Genomic DNA, 20954 nt, shown 5'->3' with positions numbered 1-20954 from the left:
TATTACCCCGATTCTCTTGCAAGAACTGCTTTCCAACAGTTATAACCAATGTGCTTAGTGGTTTTACCTAGAGATGCAAAATAAGGTGCACATTGTTTAAGAAAAGAGTAAAGACAGATTAAAATGTTTCCTGTTTCAATGGGTGGTCAATGGAAACTTGAGATAACTTGAAAAGAATTTTGGATATTTTTCTCAAAGAAACAGAGCATGGGAAATGCCCACTGGGCTTTAAATAAACACATTCTGAAAGCATCCAGACCTGTGCAAATAAACCAAATAATTATTATTGAAGATATCAAAATTCCACTTTGAAAATGAAATGCTGAAAAAAATCTGTTTCAACTATATGAAGAACACAGAAAATATTTTTTAAATAGTAGTTTGACATAATTCTGCTCTCTGCTACTAAATCCAAAAAGAGCAGAAATATACCAAAACTATTTTCTTTTGGAAATTCACTCTGATTCCAAGCATTCTGTCACTGGCTCACAATTACAGAAATAGTTTGAATTGCAGTATGAATAAAATTTGCAAACCCATTTTCAGCAGCATAGTAAACCAGTTTAAATACCAGTTTAAAAAGGTGAATGAAAAGACTTTTCAGTTCTAAAATGTACATGTTTACCTGATAGCCAAATTCAATCTACTGAAATCCAGAGCTCTGCAGAAAACAAACAACTATTCAGAAGTAGATGTGTTCTAGCAGCACTGAGTGGCTATGTTAAACTAAGGGACTTCCCAACATTTCCATTACAAATTTAATCTACAACTCAGCCATATTAACTGGCTTTAAATGACACTTGGCCTACATTCAGCCACCTGTTCAGGTTTTTTCAATCTTTGTGGTTGGACTTCAGGTATTATCCCCTACTCACCAATATCTAAGCTATTGAAGGCCAGCAAAAGTACTCAGTGTGTCTTTAAAATGCTCCTTTTCTGGCATTGAAGTTAAGCCTTTTGTCAGCCCATGATTCAGAGCAGCCTCATGAACGTTTACTAAAACATCAGTAATGGTAAGATTTGAGCACAAGCAGCTTCCCTCCAGCTGCTTCACTGCCTATGGATTGACTACACATGGCAGTGCCTACACTACACACAGATTTCAATTGGGCTTTGGATTGCTACATACAATTGCCACTAAAATTAACATTATTTCCAAGGAGGGCAGTTCACAGCAAGAAGTGATGATGCAGAATGAATGCTCCTTTCTCTCTAGCAAATGTTACCATATGTCCCATGCTAGCCATAACCTGCTCTCTGGGTTCCCTCTCTTGCAGCTCTAAAGCCTGTCTCCACCACTACTCTGAAAGGTCACTTAGTGGCTCAGCAAAACAGAGCCACAATTACACAGCCATCTCCTAGAGTAAACCCAGGCTTGGGTGGCTGCCTCCTCCCCTACACTGGCCACTTGTCCTCCCTTCCTGCCCCATTCCTCTGATTGTGTGGTAACATGGTGATCAAGATTGGGGAGCACCATCTGGAGAGAGGAAAGGCCACAGAGCCACATCCTGAGTCCACCAAGCACTTTGGCAGCCACTCTGTGTCTCTGAACCCAGTAACCTTCAGCAGGCAGAGGGATCAGCAATTACTTTTATTGCCTAGAATTTGAGATCGTAAAATATTGTAACTCCTGTCCCCAGTGTTAAAGGAGACAGAGAGGGCTCAAAATGGGCTTGTGTTTACCTTTATGCCAAAGTAGGACTCCCAGATCTTCTAAAGGCTGTCCCAGCATTTCCTTTTCCTTCACAAACATACGATAAATTTTGTCCATGCTAGGAAAACTACTATTTTCCATTTTGACCACTGAAAACAGGCCAATGACTCAGCAAGGATTCTTTCTCTTCCCTTCCTCATCCCCCTTTTTTTTTTTCTTTTTTTTTTTTTTTTCATTTCCAGAGCATTTTCTGCATTATAAAGTAACTTCTGCTGAATAAGCCAGTAGGTCAGAAAGGCTGTTCTACAAGTGCATTGCTTTTTTTAAATTAAGTTCAAATTGATCATCACTCTTTTCATCCCTCTCTACATCAGGATTTCTTGTTTGCTACTGATAACATTAGATGAAGGTGCCACACAGTAGATCCTCTGTAAGCAAATCTGTCATTAGCTTTTTCAACTGATCATAGATTTTCTAGGGACTCTGTCAAGCTTGTTTGACTCCATTCCTTGATGAGTGATATATCACTGGCTGCAGGAACCTAACAAAATATTCACTCTGTCCTCAGTGCATTGTCCAAGGTGGTTTTCAAGAGCCTGACTGTCCTATGCTGTGTCTCTGATAAGATGGGTTGATCCACTACTATAAGGCTGTGTTGTTTGTGCCTGTTTTTTCGACACAAGCTGCAACTGGTGCCCTTCTTCCACCTCTTTCTTCATCAGCCATTGCAATGGTGTTTTCATAAACCTCTGCACTTTTTAGCTGGCTGTCTTTGGCACCCTCCTGTTCGGCCCTGACTTTGCAGCACTTGCAGAAGCCACAGCAGTGTTTCCCACAAAAGGCGAGTGAAGACATAATTATATTGTCCCAGTACTCCAGGGAGTACATCCAGACAGGTAGAAAATCCCAATTTTGGAGCTTCTCGGGCAGTGAATGTGGTCGCCTTTTCTGCATAACATTAATGACAACCACAGCAATAAAAAGAGCAAACAGGGGAAGGCAAACACCCAAAAGGACTGGCCAGCCTGCCAGCGACAGACCAAATACAAACAAAGGCAAAAGGAAGAAGCAGACGAGAAGGTAAAATATAGCAAACCATCTATACTTGGCTGTTACGTTTCCCAGGGTCTTGCACATGCGGATTGGGAGCCGTGTATAAGGTATTGGATAAAACAGGATAATCCCAGAGACATTGAAGAAAAAGTGGCACAGGGCAATCTGAAAGCAAAAACATTTCAGAGGTTACTGAACTAAATGCCTTTAAGTGCTCCTACTCACATGATAATAACTCCCAGTGGCATCATTTCCTTTCCCTTACTTCCCACTGTTTTTGCTCGTCCTCCCTGCTGTTTGACTGCAAGGCCTTTCCCAGCACTAGGCAGGACCCAGTAATACCTCAGGCATTGTGAAGATCACTGCCTGCAAAGAGGGAGCAGCATTTGGAAACAAGGCAAGCCTAGAGGGGCTGAAGTATTCCCCTGCAGGTGGAGAGGTCTCAAAATGCAGCTTTCAACTGCAAGAAGCAGAGTCCATCAGAAATAAAGCTGACAAAACAAACAACTATGGGTAAACAGTCCTCTTGTTAGTAAGGTGCAAGAACTACAGTAGAACTGTTCATTATTGGGTTCTGCAATCTTAACTTGACAATTAAAAGAAGGGAAGTGTAAATTAGATACTGCTTAAAGGCTATTGATAAATTGTTAATAGCACAAAGCTGGATTTTCCAAAAATTATTTAAAAGTTAATAGGGCAATGAGGAGCTTCCTGGACTTTGTCTGGGTCTCTTATAATAATTTGATTCACGGACTTTTAAATTATTTTTTAAAAAATAAACATGAAAAGACATCTATTTGCTAAAGCTCTCTAAAGTTGCTTAGACAAAACAAGCATATGCAGAAAAAAACCCCAACAGTGTGTTCCCTGCTCACCTGATTTTCATTCTGTAACTGTTATCAGATTAAAGTTAACATGAAAGTACAGGGGTGTATTTTTAAAGTATGTTATAAAAACAGCAAGTTATCGTGAAATCTGAGCTCGGTCAAGATAGTATCTTCTCATGATTACATCTGTTCTATCATGCCTGAAGACAATAAAATTACTTCTGTAATTTTCTTGATGTATTGGGGCTAGTAAAAAACATTCATCTTATTCGCAAAGGAAACTTCATTATCTTTTCACTCTTTGATGTAGAGGGTTCATTCAAATGTTATCTGCTGCCTGGAATGTTCCTTACTGGGTGGTAAATGGAAGCGCAAAGCCAGGCTTCCTACTTCCCAAATAGTCTGAGGCAATGAGGAATTCAATGGAACCCAGTCAGAGGAGATTTACATTGAGAAAGCAGAAGCCACCTGCCCACTGCAACCTCAGTTTGGTAGATGTTGCCATCTTGCAGGTTGTACAGCCTTCCCTCAGGTTACAGGAGACCGTATACCCTGTGTGAACGGAGTTATGGTCCTAAGGAGGGAACTTACAGAAATGAGTAACCCTCATGGGGGACTACCTAAGAGTGATGTTGGAGATGTGAGCCCTGAATTCCCAGCTGCAGAGGCCACAGACTCAGGGGTGAAGAGGTAAACCCTGTCTCAGCTCTGAACTTATCCCATCAGATTAAGCCCAATTTATGAAAGTAAGGTTTTACTATATAACAACATTTTGAGAATGCTTATTAAAAGCTTTTAGCTCTAGTAGTTGAACTTAATGAGCCACCATTAATAGCTCAAAATCAAGCACAGCGTCCATAGCATATTTGCTTCACAACAAATTATGTCAGTTTTTTTCTTCAAAAAAGTTGAAACTTCTAAATAATTCAAGGAAGCGTTAGTTTATACTGACCTGTAATGAATACTTTAACGTGGTCCCTGGACTTGCTAAAGCTGCAAGGATAGCTGTTGTGGTTGTGCCAATGTTAGCTCCTAAGGTGAGGGGGTAAGAGCGCTCAATGCTTATAACACCAATGCCTAGGAGAAAAGAAACAGGACGGAGTGGTTTCAGGAAAACAGAGAAGATGAAACACGAGGTTAAAGAATACAATATTGACAACTTACCAACAAGGGGTGTAATAGCAGAGGTGAAAACAGAACTACTTTGGACAACAAAGGTCATCCCCGCCCCTGCAAGCATAGCCAGGTATCCAGCTAGCCAAGTAAAAGGAAAAGGGAAATCTAAAGAAAAATAAAGGGAGAACATTGTCTTTAGCATAGTGCAGCAACACAACAGTGAAAAGACTATCAAATAGAAGTATATTCCTTGCATATTGTCCCTTACATGATGATTTTATGTCAGAACCAGTTCTACTACTCTAATTTACCAGCACTTCCTCTCCAGCCTTCCACCACCAGGCACACTTTAAGATGGATACCAGACTAACAAGACATTTGTACTTACAGAGAGAAGCATTTATATTGTCAACTAATTAGGTACCAGAAATGTTTCCATAGAGTTTAACACAACACCTTCTAAATGTCTGGAGTGTCTTTGTTTCAGCAGCCAGACACCCACTACATGGCTTGGATCTTTATAAAGTTCTGAAGACCATCTTGAGAAAATCAGGTTGTTTGTTTTAACTACTTCCAAGCCAATCACCACCTAAAAACTGACTTGTTAACTTTCACAAAGAAAAGCTAATCACACTGATTAGAGAAACTAGGCACAATGTTCCCCAATGGGAACATTCAATGGGCCCAAGCTGAAAAAACACCTGGAGAACAGAGGGAAAGACAGAAACTACTGCCATCCAGAGCTGCCTTATCCTACTGAAGAGAGCATTAAGCAGTGACACAGGGCCAGTAATTAGATCATTAATCACTATGAACTTTTTTTCAACTTACTTCAGGAGAAACATCCAGGCTCTGTGCCAGAACAGGCAATCGCGATCTCAGCACTTCAGTGCTATCTTTTGAGGATAGGAACATTACATTTCTAACAGGTAATGATTATACATCAAGAAACAGAGCCTGGACTTTGGTCTCTGTTGCTGTTAATCTGCTCTGGTTCTCAAGAAAGCTGTTCCCTAATGTATTTCTTAAAATGAAAGGAAAATAACACGTTGAGGATGGGGGAAATGTTGAGGGAGTGCGATTTTGATTTAATACTATTTTCTTTAAACTATTCTATAATATTTGCCAGAACAGGAGATACCAATAAATGCACTCAGTGTCCTTGTCATTCTTGAAAACAATCTTCAGGAAAAGCAGATAATTACCAGTGTTGATTGTCTTCTTGATAACACTAGCCACTTGTCCTTTAAGCACAGAGTTTAATAGCTTAACAATCATTATCAAACAAGAGCACAGAACAAGCAGGGACAAAGCCAGAAGGATGAGACCAATGGCAAGATCAGGCAGATCTGATTCTGCGAAGAGATGCTGGCCTGAAAAAGAACAGGAAAATTACTCAGCCAAACCACATTTTTGCTTCTGATCCCAAACCCAGCTCTGGTTTTCATACATGCTCCTAAGAAAATGGGACCAAAGCACACACAGTTTGTGAGGGAGATGCAAAGAGTAAAACTGTCAACTCCCTTCTTCCACAAAAGTCCTGTCTGAGGCATGCAAGAGGGCTTTTTTAGGGACACGCTTGTGTAATACACAGTGGGCACTCCAGCAGGGCAGGCAGGAGCTGGATGACCATGTGCAAGGGAGAGTAACACAATAGCATGAGGAAATTCGGTTGTGCTCAAAGCCAGGTGGTGGGCTGGCTCTTCCCAGGGGGGGCTGTGTGCCTGAGAAGGGCTGTTGATAGTCCTGCGGGGCATGCATAGGGATGGAGATAGCCAAGCAACCATTACAGTGAAGTAACTGTAGCTCCAAGTCACCTGAACAATCAGGGTGACATGATACTGAAGACCTCATTTACTGATATGAGGAAAGAGATCCATCTGCAGCCAGATACCGTGATGATACTGGTAAGTCCAGCTCTGTAGCTGTAACAGAGCAGGGGCTACTCTGACTGCACCTGTAGTAATACCTTGTGTCCATATACAGGTGAGTGCCTCTCAATACACCTCTGAAGAGGTCTGTTAGCACCTTTGGAAAGCCACACACATATGTAACAACTTTAGAAAGCTTGTATAAAGATATTAGCGAAGGACAAATAGTTCTGCTACTTACATTTAGTGATATATTCTGTTTCAGTTATATTCTTGAGGGTCCATGTCACGTTTCCTTCAGTCCAGCAAAATTCAGGAGATGTGCAGTTTTCTGAAGGTGGAATTGTGACATTCTGCAGCGTCTAAAGGTTGCCAGAAAAAGCAGATTGTTCAGTTACCTACAACCCTTCATCAAGAACTCATGGAAGGTTCTAGATTTTTACTAGAACCAAGTATTCATCAACAAAAGACAGATTTGTAAGCTGACACTATACTAATGACAAGACAAAAAATTTTGCATTCTTAAAATAAATGGTTGTGCTGTTATCCAAGTCAATCAGTCAACCATTTAAAGATTAAGATAGCCCCCAAACCTTCCATATTCTAATAGCCATAGCACCAAGCCATCACTAGCTCAGAACTTTAACTACTGATGTCAGGGTTTGTGTAATGAGGTTCAAGTTTAGCTGCAGCTGGGGGCCAGTGACATTTTTTTTCCAACCAATGCCACAGCTTTCTTGTGTCAAAAAAAGACCTCTTCACTATCATCTTAACTTCAGTTAATGGTCTGGTGGGTACTGCACAGGCCTGTGATCCAGAATGCTACAGCACTAGTGCAGCCTCTTGCTGGATGAGCAGACGCTGCTCATGCTGCCTCTCTGTGCCTGTTTTCCTGTCTGTAGAATTAGAAGTGCTGTTACTACTTCCCTTTCTAAAGCTCAAATACTATCTAAAAGCTAATTACCAGAACTGTGATTAGCAGTAGTATTACTGAGATGAACCTGAAATTCTACTTATACTGCAATTAAACCTTCCTTACAAGGGCTTCTAAGCCCAGAAGTATTGCATTCTGACACCAGGTCCTTCGGTCCTTCGGCAGATTGAGAAAGAGTTTGCTGACTGAACTGTACACCCCCACAGCAAAAGCTGGCAGCCAAATGGACTCTGAACCACACTGCTGATCAAGAGGTATAGAATCATAGAATCTTGGAAAGGTATCTTTAAAACATGTTAGATTGGTTACCTTTTGCAGAAATAGGGAGAGGGAAACCACATATTCTTGCTGGGCTCTAGATGCAGACAGCCACATTTGCATCCCCCCAGCCAGCTGATGGGCAGGTGGGCAAAACTGAGGGTGTACCCAGTGACCCCACATCTCCAGGGGCCACCTGATCTCCAGCCTCCCCAGCACACCAGCCTTTGTGATCATAACACAATACTGTTTCTTGCCTTCCTAAATTTTTTTTCAGACATCTGAATTTCAGAGCAGGTACATTAGATCAAAATGTTTATCCTTATTTTTGCTTTAAACATATGGGATCTGTGTGTATTTATTCCTGCCACAAGTCTGTTTAATATTTTTTGCCAGAAATTAGTTTAACTTGCTAGGAATGTAAACCATGGAAATTATCTTCCTTGCCTCCCATCAAGTTCAAGTTGAGCTTGTAAGGGTTTCATATGTTTTTGTAATTTGACTATATGCTTGGGCAATAGTAACACAGCCAAAATGTAGGTTAAAAAAATTAGTACCTAGAAGTATAACCCTCGGCCTACACTTCTCATGTAGTTGTTTATCTTCTAAGAGTGAGGGGGCTCAGACCTCACTGGGATTGGGCTGTGCCTGCCCGGGCAGAGCAGCCAAGGGGGCAGCCGAGTGTGGCCCAGGGCCCTGAGAGCTGTACAGCTCCCAGGAGTCCTGCCTCCCCTGGGATGAAACACCCAGCTCCTCAGGAGCCCAGCCTGAGCAGGGTTTCACACTTGCTCAGCTCTGCTCCTGACACTATCTCACTAACTAACATTTCTCTGGCCATCCCGACCCTCATTCAATAGGAGCTGGGCTCTTCTAAGAACCTAAGCGCTTAATTTTAATTACTTTTAACCTCTGCTGTGTGTCCTTTATTATCTTCTGCCTCAGGACTTCAGGAATCACTTTCCTACACATACCAAAAGGTAGAATAGTCTAATTGGAGATCCAAGGGATATTTAATGCCCTAATTATTAGTTAGCTGAATAATGCAAACCAACCACTGAGCTCCACAGTTTATCAAAAGACTCATTGGTGTCAGTCTGGGTAACAGATTCCTCCAAGGTGCAGTGTTGGGACACAACCTCACAGAGGCTTTCTCTGAGGGCAGTTTTCCAAGAAAGCTGCAAATGACCAGCTGCCACCAGATCACCCTAACACACGTAAGACTAAACCTGGTTAGATGGATAGATAAATGGTGGGTGAAAAGATATTTTCTTTGGACTATATTGCAGATTTTTTTTCCACTTTCTGGGAGTCAGTAGGACTATCAGAGTTTAAAGGCATTTGGATGTGAAAGGAGTAAACAGCTTGGCTCCAAACCACCAGTTCTGATAAGCTGGTAGGTCTGCATGGTACTGAAAGCAACCAAATCAAGCTCACTGCTTTGTTTAAGTGGAACAAAATCTCCATTAAATTGTTTTAATTCTTTTTCTACTGCAAAAAAAAGTACTCATTTAAAAAGTCTAATTTCACAGTCCTAGGATAAGAACTGTCAGCTACAGTTCAATCATGTATTTCCTGAAGAACCGGACAATGAATTTAGCATGATACTCACCACATTGGTTTCAGTCACACACCAAATCTTTACCAGGCTTTTGTTTTTTGCTGATTCATCATTTGTAGCAATTGCATTAATTACTGATTTATCAAGCTGGGGGGGGGGAGGGAAGGGGTCCAAGGTGCAGTGTTGGGACACAACCTCACAGAGGCTTTCTCTGAGGGCAGTTTTCCAAGAAAGCTGCAAATGACCAGCTGCCACCAGATCACCCTAACACACGTAAGACTAAACCTGGTTAGATGGATAGATAAATGGTGGGTGAAAAGATATTTTCTTTGGACTATATTGCAGATTTTTTTTCCACTTTCTGGGAGTCAGTAGGACTATCAGAGTTTAAAGGCATTTGGATGTGAAAGGAGTAAACAGCTTGGCTCCAAACCACCAGTTCTGATAAGCTGGTAGGTCTGCATGGTACTGAAAGCAACCAAATCAAGCTCACTGCTTTGTTTAAGTGGAACAAAATCTCCATTAAATTGTTTTAATTCTTTTTCTACTGCAAAAAAAAGTACTCATTTAAAAAGTCTAATTTCACAGTCCTAGGATAAGAACTGTCAGCTACAGTTCAATCATGTATTTCCTGAAGAACCGGACAATGAATTTAGCATGATACTCACCACATTGGTTTCAGTCACACACCAAATCTTTACCAGGCTTTTGTTTTTTGCTGATTCATCATTTGTAGCAATTGCATTAATTACTGATTTATCAAGCTGGGGGGGGGGAGGGAAGGGGAAAAAAAAAAAAAAGGCATTATTTCAACTTGTACTTACATTCAGCTCTACTCAAATAACTCCCTTTGGAAGCTAAATCACATAAAACCAGCATGACTGCCTCTAATGCTGGAGCTGCTGCCCAACAGGTAGGAGGGACTTTAGTCCCAGAAGAAGGTACAACTTTATGTGTACAAACACTGTGTGTCCTTTTCACCAAATCATCCACCACATTATCTGAACCTTTCTGTTTAAACAGCTACACTGACCCAACCACCTACATGCATTTTCTGTCTTTTTAGCAGCTGTGTGTATCCCTCTTATAGCCTCCAGCTCCTCTAGGTGTGTGCAAGTTTCCCATAATTTCATTGTCACCTCTTCAGGTCATATGCAGTTCTTCTGGATGTGCTAGGGTGTCTCAGCTGGCACTCTCTGCCAATGTCTAGGCAACAGGCTACCACTCCATCCATCCCATATGGCTGCATTTGTCCTCACCTTACTTCCCAGTCCTCCTAGCTAGGTCTATCATCCTAGCTAGGTGAAATGTGGGAGAGAAAGGGAATATGGTGCTGGGATTTTATAAAATTTAATAAAAAGAGGAATCCATCCGCAAATGAGCTTTATCTCAAGGGCACAGAGAAGTGAGTGGGAACCCTCCCCATATTCAGAGCATTTTGATTTCTGGTGGCTGAACCAAGTAAGCAGCTTCCTTGAAGACAGAAAAAGCTTACCTCAATGATCAGCTTTGTAAAGGGGTCTGTGATAACTTTTAGTAGCTCAGGGGCATCGTCACCACTTTCAAGGTGAAAGGATTCAACTATGACATTGGTGAGATGGTAAAGATAGCCAGTAATAACTTCAATGGGCAGCAGTGCAAACACAGCAAGCCAGTTAAAAAAATCATGGATTGTTGCCCCAGCAAAGGCCCTGCAAGAAGAAATTTAAAAACAGAAAATGCTTTTCATTAAACAACATATGCACAACATCCACCAAATACAAAATCATATAAGTGAGGATGAAGCTCATTTCAAAATGGGAATAGTTGAACTTCTGGGGTCACAAGAGATGGCTACTTTGCTACAGAGTGCTAAGTTCTGTCCACACTGCTGACCAAGCGAAGGAGCCAGCCAGTGGAGTGAAGCAAGATAAACTAGAAAATGCAAAAGTCACCCTTAACATGAGGCTGCCAAGAGTACTTGTCTGCAGAAAGAAGGGGCTGTACAGCCTACATTTGTTTTTCCTCTCACCCATTTTTGGTACATTTTTAATCCTCAGCCAAGTGTTGCCTCTGAGACCTGTTCTCCCTGACTCATGGGGGAGGGTGACTCTTTGCACCCCTCTCACAAGTTCTTCCAAACCTTTGCTGTACAGCTCCCTTCCAGCTTCTCTTCCAGAGTCTGAGGAGCCACAGAGGCTTTGGCTGAGCATATTTCATGCAACTGGTTTGCCATAAACGACAAGTCTCATATGCCTCCCAATTTTACTGCCCATTTCCAGTAAGACACGAGTTCTCAGCGATGACATCAAGTGTCAGACTAAAAGTTGTCACTGTATACATTTAACAACCAGAACATTCCATTTCTCTAGAGTTACTGGCTCTTGCTTATTGCAGACTTACAAAACCTTCAACACTGAAGTCTCTTTTAAGAAGAGTAGACCAAAAACCAGTAATATTAACTTCTTGTACACCCCTCCCTTAAACAACAGATACAATCAAAGAGAGGTGGCATAGTGGGAGCAGTTGAAAATTTATCCTTGTGCAAGGCCATCTAAAAATAGTAGATTCTTACAAAAAACACTACACTTTTAAGGGAGCCCAATATATTTTTCTTCAAGTATATGAAGACATCTAGACAGCATTATACCTTGACCATGGCAATGTTGTGACTTTTTTGACTAGATATTCAAATTTTGGTCAATAGAAGGGTTGAATGGCTGTACTAGTGATAGGATATATAGAAAAGAAACTTACAAAGAAAGAAGAAAACCAACTTTTCACATCTCGTGTTTAAGTACAATACCTTCTAAATTCATTCCTGTCCCCAGCTTGCATGAGTGCCACAATCGTGTTTGTAACTGAAGTGCCAATATTTGCCCCCATTATGATAGGAATGGCTGATTGAACAGACAGCACTAGAAAGCAAAAAAAGAAGCACTGCATGAGAAAATCAGATCATCAGCAAGCTCTTTACTCCAAAGACAATTGACACCTACTAATGTCACTGGAACCCTGACTTCTTTTGATGTCACTGGGATTAGGTGTTCCACTCTAGATATGTTTGCTTTAATAATGCCCCCTGGGAATGTGGTACCCCCACAGTCTCATGATCCCCATGATTATTCTTTTTCACCACATGTTAGAGGACCAGAGTAATATGAAGTCTCTTCTTTCCCAGATATTTTCTTACTTACTGCAGAATTTTGAAATTATTTCACAGAAACAATTAATGTTTAGTCACTTGCTTACATGAGAAAAGTGTGCAGACACTTCCAAAATTAATCCATTCAATGCCAAGGTTTCCAAAGAATTGCAGTGCAGTTGTGGACTTAACCTTTACTACTACGACGACGACGACGACGACTACTACTACTACTACTTTTTAAAATTTTTATTTTATACCTGGGCAACAGCTGTGAAAATATTTTCCTATAGTCTCTACTTTTACACCCAAAGCTTCACACCAGACCAAGTGATCTCTAGGAAGATCCTGTAAGCAGACTTACATGTGGAGGACACCATGCTGACCACAATGGATGAAGAAGTGCTGGAGCTCTGGACCATAACAGTCACCAAGACCCCAATCACCAAACCCGCAACAGGATTAGACAGCACTGAATCATCTTGAAAAATGTCCCCTGCTGCTTTACCTACAAAAAACATATTCTCAGAGTGAGGCAAGTGCAATGTGAAGTCCATAGGAATTATCAGAGTGTTTAATTAATACAGATCTAGCCATACTTGCCAGCCAAAAAATGTATAATATTATGTAGCCCAGGGATCCAAATTCGGTGCTGAACTCTCAGCTTCTCAGTCATAGGATAATACTTTCTATTTTCTCATTTCAGTGACTGAACAAGCTCTACTGAACTCTGCAAAGTACCATATAAACCCACAACCATCAGAGGAAAGACTGCAGGACAAAAAAAACCCTACACATGCATAGATTTAAATGCTATTGCTTCCTTGATATTTTTGTTTACTACATCAAGGAAAACTATTTTAATAATCCTCAGTAATGGTGTTCTGTAGCTTTCTGTGTTGCCAAAAATCCAGAATACCAACACAGAAGCTCACGTATTTCTCTGGTAACTGCTTCTGAATCCATCAGCAGAATTCAACCCTTGGAGACAGGAAAAAATGGAAAATAAATATCAATAGTTTTTGTCTTTCAAAGATTTAGGGGACATTTCAGTGCTGGATGCTTTGATCAAGAGAGCAATTATCATATTGCATCTTGTTGAAATGTCTTTCACACGGGACAGCTTTATGCACAGATGTATTAATGTAAACTGCCACAAGAGCAACAGGAACCTACTAAGAAATCCGGACCAATAATCCCTGCATCAACAGGTCTTTGGAATCTGAGAAACAAAGACCCATTCAAACAAATGAAGGTCAGTCTTCACTCAGAGCTGCTTCCTTCTGAATCTACATCTCAACATATAAAACTACAGAGCCTGTTCTTCAAGAGAGAAACTTGTAATTTAGTGACTCAGGTGAAATATACTGCCTCGTTGATAGCTTATTCTTGATATTTTAGTCATTTTCATACCTCCTACCAGTTGAAAGGCAGAGCTCAGTACATCCAGTGAACACACAAACATGTAGAGTAATCCAAGTAGCATAATAAACTTCCCTATTCCATAGAGGACACGGATGACTTTTCCTTTTGTATCCAGTTCTGTAAAACAAATATATTATGCATAACAGACTTGCGTGATGTCTCTGGTGTTCTCTTAAGAACTCTTCAGCCTATAAGCACAGATGACAGAGTCAAAGAAAGTGTTGTGATTGAACATGTGATTAAACCCAAAAGAATGTTCTTCTTAATCAAATTTTAACTGCAGAAGCATGTAGTTCATTTATGTAGTTTTACTGTGTAAAAGCTTTTAGCATATGAAAAGGCCTTATGAAGACTGAGATGGACCCTTGGCTTTACACAGTCATTCTACTGAGTAAAGAAAGCCTGGATATAGAACCTTATTAATTTTGGATTGTATTCCGTATTTCTCCTTGTGTTTAAGGATGCTGAACAGCAAGTTTTCCAGATTCTTCTTAGCTGAATACATGTAACATCTCCATTCCCTGCTGGGGAAGTTGTGAGACAAAGTGTAAAGCTCACATCTGAAAAATCTTCAAATCTTAAATTAAATTCTGCAGAAAATATAATTTCAGAAAAATAACTGTGACAAAGATCAGAAGTAATAGAAAAGAATGAATGCAGGTAATTTATTTACTGAGAAATGGCTACCTGACCACTTGACTCCTGTGTCCTGCAGTTCTGGCAGAGCCCATGGGTCCTCTTCTTCTGGCCTTGTCTCATCTATCAAGGCTATTGTGGAAAATGCAGGTTGAATTTCCCCCTTATTTCCAAGTGAAGCCACATTGCCTGATGAAGTAGCACATTTAAAAAATTGTCTAATTACTTTCCATCTTCTTCAAAGAGCCCCCAAAGTTGCATATCTCTGTAAGTCTCAGGTTAGCACACACTACCTTTATGATTTTCTCCTTCTTTCCCAGCCATGTTCTGGTTTTGTTTGGAAGGGTCCCCGATATAGTTATTGGTTTCAGGCTTCTCCACTTCAGGCCAAGGAGCCATGATCTATGACTAACAAAGTAATATTAATTAAAATGTGCATGTAGTCAAAATAGTCAACTTACAACAGGGTATGTGAGAAACATGATTAAGTTTAAGAGCAAATGAGATGGAAATGGAAAGGAAGAAGTTTGTTCTTGGACACAGCTTTTTACTAACCTTTATGAACTATTCCTTTATTTGCAAAATGGATTATTCAGTTATTTTTAAAATCACGCAGTTGATTTATGTGTGCATTTCACAAAATTAAAAGAAAATATTTCTATCTCATGCCTCTATTTTTGTTCACTTTCAACTGTTATGAAAGCAATTATTCCTCTACTTCACAAATCTTAGGCATTTATTTTCTTTAATTAATTTTATCTCCTTTCAGCAAAAAGTCAGAGGACTGTTTTACTTTCTTGCACCTTCTGGTTTCAGTGGTCTGCCTTTTCCAAACTGGCAATTCAATATACAGAGCTTAGCAAAGAAATTTCTTCCCTAAAACATTGCTTAGTTTGAGTCACATATGCTAAACACAATCTTGTTGCCTTTACTGGTTCATTCCTATGGAAACATGGAGGGCAATGTGACCCCAGACAAGATGGAGGAAGACTCCAGAGTCTGAGGCTCCAGAATGATGCTTGCTGGGCAAGAGTGTAATTAGACACAGGGGCCATGTGCAGGTCTATATTTGCCTGTAACTCATGGCTGATGCTGCAAGTGTAGCTGAGTCAGGCTACACCAAGGTCAGGCTCACCCATCTCACATAGACTCTCTTTTTGAATCTCTTCTTTCCAGACCCTTTCTGAGCACATTTGATATGCATTGTAATATTAGCAAATATTAACTGAAAAAATGAGACATTGCATGGCCAAATACTGCCAGCACAAGTACAAGCACATGTGATAGACCTAGCTCAGGCACAAGAGGAGGAGACAGCTGTTTCTTGAGCCAAAACCTGGAAAATGTATATTTATTTACTTCACCAATATCAGAAGTCAAAAAAAAATGAAAAAGGGGGAAGGTGACTGTGGGAAGCTAAGGCAATACTTCTACCTTTCCAGGCTTGCTAGGTTGTTGGTTTGCTCAGCCAGCATGACCAAAAACTCACTGGAAAGGATGGGAGAAGTGAACCCTAACCAGAAAAGCCTCACCTTCAGGTTCATCTCTTCCACCCTCTCTGCCACATGGGTGGCAGAAACCTGGGGGAGCAAATTTGCCTGCAATGCTCCTGGTAAACAGGGCACTTGTGCCCAGCCTCCAAAAGTGAGTGTCAGAACTGGTATCATGCTCCCATAAACAAGGTTCACCTGCATTTAGCAGCCACTCTAAGGGACTATAATTAATCATTCATTTAATTGTAATCCTTTAGGTAGCTGATGGTGAAAATGTTTCGGCCCTGCCCACATCAATCAGCCATACATCCTTCTCCTTGAGCTGGGAAGGAAATGTCACAGAAAAAAATCACTCATATCTTACTGTAACAAAAGACAGTATTGTTCTCTGGCACTCCACAAAGAAAAGAGTATCTCCCTTCCTGCATTAGCAGGAAAAATTGTTCTACAATCCCATTAGCAAAAACTATGTTTTTACACATTCTTTGTCTGTGGTGTAAGATTTAGAGCAGCTCCCAAGATACACAAAGAAAGATCTCAGAACAGATGGAAGAAAACTGTTCTTACTTGTTTCAACAAGAGTTTCCACTTGCTTGGAGCTAATTCTTTTATTTTTGCCCACGCCAGAACAACCTCCAAGCCTCACCCAAGCCAGAACACCTCTGTCTAGTTAAACAACTTTCATCTATACATGTTCAGCATTTACAGAGCTCTGCTCAGCACAAGTGCTTCTTAAGTGAAATGCAATCATGATAATGCATTGGATATTCAGATGTGAAGTTGCTTTGACAAAGTATTCACACCACGGAGAGACACAGAATCTGCTGAACACCACCAGCCCTGGAGATGCCATCAGTACTTTTGCATTTCTTCTGTTACGCTCAGTATGGAAATAAGGGATTCAACCTGCATGATTACTGTATGGAATCTGAGCTGATACATTCTCTGGAGAAACTGGAGCTTGAAAACTTCTGCAGCATCCATGTCTTCTAAATAAATTCCTCTGTTCAGGAATTCAGCAGGGCATTTTTTCGTACTAAGCACCTCCCATGTTCCTGAGGTGCTCAGGATCCCACAGGTATGTCATGTGTTGATTTTGTTGTTGTTTTGGGGTTTTTTTCTTTATGTGATTAAATACCACAGAATGAGAGTTTGCCACCTCTGTGGAAGAAGGCTTTTCATATATATGTATATAAAGTTATTCATACGAGCCCTGGTAAATCTCTGATTTGGGAAGCTAGACTTGAATACTGGAGGTCTTTACAGTATGTGCACTTGCGGTTTGCAGAGGTATTACTAGGACAACCCATTCTGTGTGATTGGTATCAAGTACTGATGAAAGCAGAACCATCTAGATCCTCAAAGTGCTACCAAAGCTGTCAGCTTTCTCCAGATCCCAACTCTTGCTAAGGGGAACAGCTGAGAAGATAGTTTACAGCTACTTGATACTCTGCTAGAGTTCCAGCCACAGCTACTTACTGTTAATTAATTGCTGTGCTGGAATGATAATCTACATTCTACAGTTTTCCCTTCAAAGAATTCTTCCTTGGCCCAGATACAGACATTAACATCTTGCAAAAATACTCAAAAGAAAACCAGGGTTCTGTGGAAGTGCAGAGCAGTGGGGTGACAAAGCCAACTGCATCATTCCTAGGAACTCACATACACCCTTAGAAAGGCTGACATCAGGCATGGTATAAACGACCAATATCACTTAAAGCAAGATATAAATGACAATGAAAACCCTAATGGTGGTTTGGTTTTGAACACCGAAGGCATAACAACACTGTGAAGAAATGTATCTAAGAATGGGCAGAGGATGGGCTGGTGACAATGCACACCACAAGGAGCTGCTGGGCTGGTGATGATGCACACAACAAGGAGCTATGTTCAGCTGGACTCACCAGTCCAAGTCCAGAGGCAGGACAGCCACAATTGCTGGATGAGGTGATGAGCTCTGTCCAGCCCCAAGCCAGCTCACATGTCTCAGCACCAGTGTTCAGCTCCTGTCTCAGCTGGCAGGACACTGGCTGGGGTGCTGGCGTCCAAGGCACAGTGGTGGAGTTGACACCTGGATAAACACTGGTGCTTTGGATATCCACATGTTGGAGCAGGGAGCTGAAAGGGGAGCTAGTTTCCTCCTGAAAGCCGAAGGTCAGAATATGCCATGCATATTGCAAACGGCTGAAAGGTGATGCCTGTGCTTGGTGTAACCTGGTCCCTTTCAATGAACCTGGCAGCAAATCCTCTCACACCATCATGTCTGCTCCTTTCATTGTCAGGATAGTCTTTCCTCACCTTTGGAAAATGCTAACTATGTGTGACATTGTTTCTAACGGCAAAAGAAACTGAAACCTGCTGCTTCTAAGAGGGAGACAGACAGAAATCAATGACATTCAAATTCTGAAAGAAAATGAGAGAGAGAAGTTGAAGCCCAAGTGGGCTCCCATGATTTTTGTAGCTATATTCACTCTCTTGCAGCAGCACTTCAAAGAGTTAAAGTGTCTGGGGAATTATCTGAACACCACCAGGTGTGATGCAGTTGTTGGGTGTTGCGTTCGTCAGTGACTCATTGGACTGTAACAGCATTGCCTCTGTTGCTGGGTTAGACTCTTGGTTTTAAATCAGAACCAGTTGCAAATCTATTTATTTTGCTGGACTTCACATGGAGAACATGAACTACCAGTAGCACATGCCTGGACAGTATTGTTTGTACCTGTCCACCCGTGACAGCTCACTGAAAGGCCACGTTGTGCCTGCAATAACAGCTATGAAGCAGGAAGCCTTAAAGTAATCCCACCTCTGGGGGAACAGAACTAGTCAAACCCAGGTGAAATAAAATTACTGGAGAAAACAGTAGCATTACCAAAACCAATGGGTAATAACTGCAGCAACCACCAGTGTGACCGTATGTTTGCCTACAGGTTTTTCTGCAGCTCCAATTCAAGTTTTGGGTTCAGCCAGGCTTTCCCCTCTCTCCCTTGCTCTCTCCTTCTCCCTCAGCTTTTCTACAAATAAACGTCACTTTCTTGTCATTCACTGCTGTGCTACAGTTTTTATGTTAAAAAGGGATTTATCAGCTGACCTAATATCTGACTACACAACTTAGTAAATATGAGTATTTAACACACATACTTCATAGAAGCAAATACCAAGCTACAGAGCAATCCTTCTTATACACAACTTAAAGAAATATTGGGTTCAGCCCCTTAAAATGTATAATTTCTGACATAGAAGCACATTATGTAGAGACAGGAAGGGAAAGATCCTCAGCCAGCACAAATTCATTCAGTATCTTTACATCAGCTGATAATTTTGCCCCAGAACCTGTTCCATGGCAGCCACAAAGCCCCGGGTGCAACAGAACAGGCAACAACTTTAAATAAACATCAGCAATGATTCAGCCTCGCTAGGAGCAAGTCTTGCCTTTGCTCTGACACCAGCCACTTCCCTGGGGTTTTTTCTCTTAATAAGTTAGCAGGTTTATCCAGGATGTAAACCTCATATCCAGGATGTAAACTAATATAGCAGTAAAAGAAATAATATGTGAAAGCTTAAAAAAAAAATAATTACCATTGTCCTCACTGTTTATTCCTACAGATCCCTGAGATTTATTGCTCACAAGCTTGAATATACCACACAGCAAAATTTAAAAAACCCAAGAAAACAAACAGATAAAACAAACTAATAAAGAGAACTAATTTCTAAGATAGTGCAGAGAGAAAAGAAGTTCCAAACATTAATTTTTGCATTCACAACCAAGCAAAGCACCAAACACTGCCACTGAAGAGCCAGAGCCAGGAAATATCAGTGAACATCTTGAAAAGCCTGCTAGGTATTTAAATAGCAGTTACTTTTTTAAAGAATAAAACAATAAAACTAAAAATAATCCCACCAACAAGGAAACACAACAAATCTACCCCGTCCCAAATACAAAACACATACTAAAGAACTGAGAGAGGAAAAAGTAATGGTATTAAAAAGACTTACTGATTGAATGGAGGAGCTGCTAATAAAAGTTACTGAGAAACCAGCTGATTTCTGCCTACTGTCACATTAGTTGAACTAACTGCATTAGACTAATGTATTCCTTTTTCCTCTGTGTATCAAACCAAATTAGCATAAGAAAATGTTTCCATCAAGAATACCCTGACACAGCCCTAGTGCAGCACACAGACTTTACACACTATCTATGCAAACACACAGACTGACAGAGTTTCCTTCCAATGTTTCATTAATCATATCCTAGACATTTTCCAGTATCCAATACCACCGATTACTATGACTTAAAATCTCTCTTCTTTTCAACCCAAATAGTAAAAACAATACTTTCTTATGCTATAGGCAGTTATTTCTGTAGGTTTTTTTTCTAGCAGCTACTAAGATGGTGCTTTTTTCCTTTACCATATTCCATAAAAATAAACCTATTTATTTGCAGACAAAAACCAGCCCAGTTTGGGTTTAGACTTTCATTTTATATCACTTCTTTAAAATATAAATGCTGTTGAAAAAACACAATCTGAAAAAGCTACCAAGTGGATGACATTTCCTATGCCACTCCAGCTCCTCGCATTAGCTCTCTGTTGCCATTCCTCCAGCTGCAGAAGCAGAGCTTTGGATTTATAAGTTAAGCAAGACTATACTCTAAGAAGAAAAGAAAACTCGATCTAAGTTGTTCTTACTTACCACTTCTTTCTCCCCAGACAACAGAGCAAACAGATCAGCTGGGCAGCCACTGAGACCTGCAATATATATAGACAGGTGTTGAGCAAAGTTTGCTTTCATCACTGCGCACTAACATTCCTATTTTACAGTCCAGAGGCACTGCCTACCTGCAGCTTAATGATCACAATCAACCTTTTTTTAGCAGTAGTGGGCAGCAACTAAGACTGATAAAACTACAGGCTATTTCACACTTATCACATTCTAAAAAATGTCCCATCAGCATTTAAGTACGATTTACTAATGTGCTCATGTGAATGCTGGGGAACGGCTTGTTCCAGAC

The 20954-nt window shown here is 40.7% G+C and overlaps 1 protein-coding gene across 1 annotated transcript; it reads right to left on the bottom strand.

Moving 5' to 3' along the window:
• Positions 1-2137: 2137 nt before the first annotated feature.
• SLC34A2 (solute carrier family 34 (type II sodium/phosphate contransporter), member 2) lies at positions 2138-20734 on the bottom strand. Its single transcript, XM_010007298.1, is given in 13 exon segments — positions 2138-2872; positions 4487-4611; positions 4699-4815; positions 5856-6023; positions 6763-6883; positions 9940-10035; positions 10767-10962; positions 12057-12168; positions 12760-12903; positions 13809-13937; positions 14508-14645; positions 14750-14864; positions 20636-20734. Coding segments are annotated over 13 exon segments (2136 nt in total). The 3' UTR covers positions 2138-2296.
• Between the last annotated feature and the right edge of the window lie 220 nt (positions 20735-20954).

This window comes from Chaetura pelagica, unplaced genomic scaffold, assembly GCF_000747805.2.
Source record: "Chaetura pelagica isolate M959 unplaced genomic scaffold, ChaPel_1.0 scaffold261, whole genome shotgun sequence".
Taxonomy (NCBI): domain Eukaryota; kingdom Metazoa; phylum Chordata; class Aves; order Apodiformes; family Apodidae; genus Chaetura; species Chaetura pelagica.
This window is presented reverse-complemented; position numbering and strand designations above follow the sequence as displayed.